Raw genomic sequence first — 4,908 nt, 5'->3', positions numbered from 1 at the left:
GATGGGCAATCTCCTCTGCGCGTGGCAGGTCTGGAGGAGAAGGAAGACTAGGAGGATTGAGTCGCGGCGCGAGGCAGCGTGTGAGGGGTTGGGTCTGCGCCGCTGTCTCCAGAATTTTGTGTCTGGCGAGCCCTTGGGTCCCGTCACAAGCCTGGATTCCGAGAATTGTGTGGGCGGAAAATTCCGGTCACGTGACTCGCAGAAGCCGGCGGAGCAGACGCTTGATGAGATGAGAGGGTTAGGGTTCAGGTTGATGAATTCGGCTGTCTCAGAGGAGGACGCAAGGTGGGTGGAGAGGCATGTACCGAGTATCGCATGGAAAAAATGATGCAGGGTTTGTTTTCTTTTCTTTTTCTTTGGATGGCGGAAGTTCTGTATTGGATGAAGCGCTGAAGTATCGAGAGCTTCATCTCGTCAACATGTTTGGCTCATCCATGAAGCCGACAGAATGATGACCTGTCCGTCATGGTGAAGTCGAAAACGGGCAGAATGGACCTGCACGGGCCGCTTTGTAACAAGCGCAACAATGGAAGCAGAACAATACCAAACGGTGTCGTCAGCGGATTGCCAAATGCATCAACAGAGGGTGCGGGCTTGCTTCGAGATTCTGCATCTTGCACAAGACTGACCCAGACTGCAGCGGAGCGTCTGCACTTCCGGGTGGCTGCTGTGGCTTCGGACGAGGTTAATCAAAGTGAGACAGCGGGCCGGTGGGCGGCATCCACCGCAGCAGCGGAGCGCACAGGTACTATACACAGTAGTACATGGAGATTGGTGACGTCTCCTGGATTCCATTCACCGAGAAGACGGGACAGCCTTGAAAGAACCGAGTTCCTCGATAAAGTCTTTGAAGGATGCCGGCGAACTGACCACCGGTGTGCTTTTAACAGATCAACCGTCTCCCAAAACGCGCTGGGACTCAGGAATGTACCTCCCAGCTGCGTGGGGGGGGCGGGGGGGAGGGGGGGTCCAAGAGACACACAGAGAACATCGAGCGAAAAGGAAAGCGACGAAGGATATTGATAGGCTGGATGCTGTCGAAGCATACTTACTGCGTACGCTACTGAATAACTAGTTGACTGATCGGCAATCATGCTGTTGCTTGATCGGAGCGGTTCCAGACAACAATGAACCAGTTTCACCCTCTGCGTGTTGATGCAGAAACAAGGGATCTCAAAAACAAAACACCAAACATCCATAGGTGGTTCGAGTTGCGTACGCTACATAGGTATGCAACATGGGAATCGTCTCCTTTTCTGCCTCCAACCCAAACAAGCCACTGTTCCGGGTCTAGCCCCGCCTGTTTACAGTCCAGCGTCGTGAACGGATCGGTAAGGTCGGATCGGGTGGTCTGATGGACGCTCGGGAGCAGGGTCAATCTAACCGATTTGGCCCTGGATACCTAGGTCCCGGCCTTACTTGCCTTCCTGTGCACTAAACTACCGTGCCCCTTGAAAAGGTCGACTCGGGGGGTGGAGCGGTCCCAGCCAGGGTCCCGACCAACACAACTTTTCAACCACCACAACGCGACAGCAAGGTTGGGAGACGTGCCAGCTGCCAGCAAGCATGTTCTTGGGCGGCTTGGAGCGGACAAGCAGACGGCCGAGTTGATGGCATTTGAAGGGTCTTGCGGGAGGGAAGCAAGCAAGCGGCATCGAGAAATCTGGGTAAGGACCCTGGTCGGTACCGCCAAGAGCGTTAAGCTTTCCAGGGTCATTTCTGTAATCTCATTTTCTGTCGCCCGTGCCTTCTGCCTTCCCCTTGGGAAAAAGCACGGACCATGGTGCTCCACCCTTCCTCCTGAAAGCTGCGCTGCTGCTGCCCCCCCCTTCAAACTCTCAATCTCTCTGCCAATCCGAATCTCCCGTTTCGACGAGTCGAGAGCCTCAACCTCATCCATCCCTCTCCTCCGTCAATCCATCAGCCCAGTGTCGCCAGACATCCCATTCGCTCCTCGGCGTCTACGCGCATCGCTCCTTTGGTAAGTGCCCGATTTGCTTGAGATTTCCGATGGCATCGTGCCATGCGCATCGGTCGTGATGGGTGGCAGCATCGCGATGCAAGGAAACCGTGCAGAGCGCCGCGACCGATTACACGGACGTCCTCGTCGAGCCAATTGGCAATCGCATGCGCACACGCACAATGGAACGGTGGACACATGGCCATGCTCAGGGAAAGCGATAGGCTGGCAAAGCAAACACGCGACGAACGTGGACTCAATTGACTAACGCGCCGTCACGGCTCCAGCAGCAGCGCCCGCGTGTGAACCGCTCCTCCATCGCGATCCCCGGCACCGACCCTTTGTGCGGGCGACACCTGCGGCGCCAGCCGATTGCCCGCAGAACCCCATCAATTCATCTCGCCGCGTCGCCGCCGTCACCGCGACCCTCTCTTCCAAGATGCCTCCCTACACGTCCCGCGACATGGGCGACCCGTCCCAGATCAACAAGAGGAACAAGCAGAGCATGGCCGACCTGAAGCTTCGCCGGCTGACGGAGCTCAACTCGCGGCTACGCGAAGACCTTGACCGGGAACGCATCCCCGTGAGCCAGGCTTCCAAGAGGTGAGTGGCTGCAGAGACGACACGACCGGCGTCAGCGGCATTGTCGACGTCGCTTTCCGGGCAGTTGGCTAACTCGTAGGCCCAACAGCATCATCGCCTACTGCAACAACACCCGCGACTACATGGTGCCCAGCGTCTGGGGCACCGTACCCAAAGGCGAGGATCCCTACGCGCCGCAGCAGAGCGGCGGGTGCTGCATCGTCATGTAAACGCCTTGGCACGGCATCCCCGTGTCGGGAGCGGATGGTTCGCTTGACGCCGACGTCGATTGGCGACGCCACCTCGAGGCGCGTCCGCGTCTTGGAGATGGCCCCGCTGTGCCGCAGCCACTCGACACCCTCTCAGACGGTTGAGGGTGTTTTAATCATGTCGGCCAAACTACACCGGAGACGGGCAAGGTGCGGTCGGATTTCTGGGGAGGGTAAAAACGACGCACTGCGCGCCTGCTGCACTGTCCCTACGAACTGCAACGCCGCCAAAGAGACTCGTCACGGGCAACAAAAAATACGAGATCGGAAAACGGATGGGACGACGGCACGGCCTGCTACGATAACGCTTCTCTCATACCCCTTTTCTTCTGGGCGGATCGCAGGCTGGCTGAGCGGCTTTTCATCGTGTAATATCTTGGTTTTTAGTCGTGTTCCTTTTTGTTCCTTATTTTTTTTAACGGTCGCTGAGTTTGACACGGCTCGCCACCTTCCTTGCAATGGTTTCTTTTATATGTACATAATGGTTCTAGGTTCAGATACCGGGTGGATGTAACGAGGGTTTGGGGAATGAGACAGGATTGCAATGACAAACCGACCGCGCAGTGTGTGTGATGTGAAGATTCTTGTCTTCTCCCGTTGACTGACAGCGTTGGTGGATAGCCCTCGGCAATCACCACTTGGCCCCTTGGTCATGACAGCTCGGCACAACTTCCCCGCGTAAATGGCGCAGCAGGCTGGAGTGTCGTCATTCTTTGGACGTCTTCTGTTTCTCACACAGCATAGAACGCTTTTTGAGACCAGCACGCAACCAGGAACCAGGACACAAAAACCGCCAAGCAGCCTGTCAACTCCCAAAACCACTGAGACCTGAACAGCCATGACCAATCAAGAACGACAGCTGGCCACGGCGCCTCCCCATCTCCCCCGAGTCACGATCCAGTTCTGCACACAATGCAAATGGATGCTGAGGGCCGCCTACGTAAGAGAACCTTTGTAGTTTTCAGCTCATCTCGAACCGTGCCTGTTTCTACGACCCACCCATCATGATCCCGTACGCCGGCTGGTCCTCAACCGTTGCCACCTTGTCCATCACCACGACCAACATGCGCCCCCCCCCCCCCCCTCTCCTACCTTGCCTTTCTTACTAACCAGCCGCCTCCAGTACGCCCAAGAGCTCCTCTCCACCTTCTCCGTCGCCCTCGGTGAGGTGGCCCTCCAGCCCGCCACGGGGGGCGTTTTCACCGTCGACATCACCGTCCCGGCCGGCATCGCGACGGGCGCAGGCGGCGCCGCCGCAACGACGGCATCCGGCGCGTCGGAACCCTCCGAGCCGGCGCCCGGCCCGAGCGGGGGCGACGAGGCGCCGCCGGCAGCGACGCGGACGCTCCGCCTCTGGGACCGCAAGCTCGACGGCGGGTTCCCCGAGACCAAGGAGCTCAAGCGCCGCGTCCGGGACGTGATCCAGCCGGGGCGGGACCTGGGGCATGTGGACAGAGACCATCATCGCCGCCCGGCGAAGAAGGCCGAGGGAGGGGAGGAAGGAGAAGGGAAGGAGGAGGAGGGCGGCGAGAGGGGGAAGAAGTCCTGCGTGAAGAGCGCCGAGGGGGAGGCGGCGTGCGAGGACTGTCAGTGACGGCATTCCCCCCTTGTCCGCCGGCCTGCTGGAAAGCGAGGGAGGTGGCGGTTGATGGATGTGGCGGGTAGGCGCAAAACGGGTTTGTTTGGACCCCGAGCTCTGACTCGGGCGCCGAAGGTCTGGCTTCCCTTGGGCGGGAGGACAATGCTCGACCCCATCAGCATCGAGTCTCATCGCCCGAAGCTCCCGCCTCCCCGGAGGGTAAATAGAGAGCTCTCGCGTCTCCTTCACGAAAGCGTCCTCGGCGCGGAACCGTGATGACTTTCCCACCGTCTATACCGGTGTCTGAAACCCGCCTGTTCCCAACAAAACAACGCCGGTTCGAGGCCATGGGGAACGAGGCAAAGCACAAGGACAAACAAAGGCGTCCTTCTCCCGCCCGGTCACCGGGTCAACTGGCTCAATCCGAAGTTCGACCCTTCAAGCCAAGGCCATGACTCGCTCCCCGACTCCCCCAAGGACCTTGTCTACCTGGGGAATGACTCAGCCAACGTCTCGGT

The 4,908-nt window shown here is 58.7% G+C and overlaps 2 protein-coding genes across 2 annotated transcripts; both read left to right on the top strand.

Annotated features, from left to right (window-relative positions):
* Window positions 1–2,399: 2,399 nt before the first annotated feature.
* VTJ83DRAFT_1135 (uncharacterized protein) lies at window positions 2,400–2,772 on the top strand (the record flags this gene model as incomplete). Its single annotated transcript, XM_071007261.1, has 2 exons — window positions 2,400–2,563; window positions 2,652–2,772. 2 exons carry the CDS (start codon window positions 2,400–2,402, stop codon window positions 2,770–2,772), a joined length of 285 nt encoding a protein of 94 aa, XP_070870488.1.
* An 877-nt stretch (window positions 2,773–3,649) lies between these two features.
* Window positions 3,650–4,405, top strand: VTJ83DRAFT_1134 (uncharacterized protein; the record flags this gene model as incomplete). Its single annotated transcript, XM_071007260.1, has 2 exons — window positions 3,650–3,751; window positions 3,935–4,405. 2 exons carry the CDS (start codon window positions 3,650–3,652, stop codon window positions 4,403–4,405), a joined length of 573 nt encoding a protein of 190 aa, XP_070870487.1.
* Window positions 4,406–4,908: the final 503 nt, after the last annotated feature.

This window comes from Remersonia thermophila, chromosome 1 (assembly GCF_042764415.1).
Source record: "Remersonia thermophila strain ATCC 22073 chromosome 1, whole genome shotgun sequence".
Taxonomy (NCBI): Eukaryota; Fungi; Ascomycota; class Sordariomycetes; order Sordariales; family Chaetomiaceae; genus Remersonia; species Remersonia thermophila.
The sequence above is the reverse complement of the archived record's forward strand: the minus strand, read 5'-3'. Positions and strand labels throughout refer to the sequence as shown.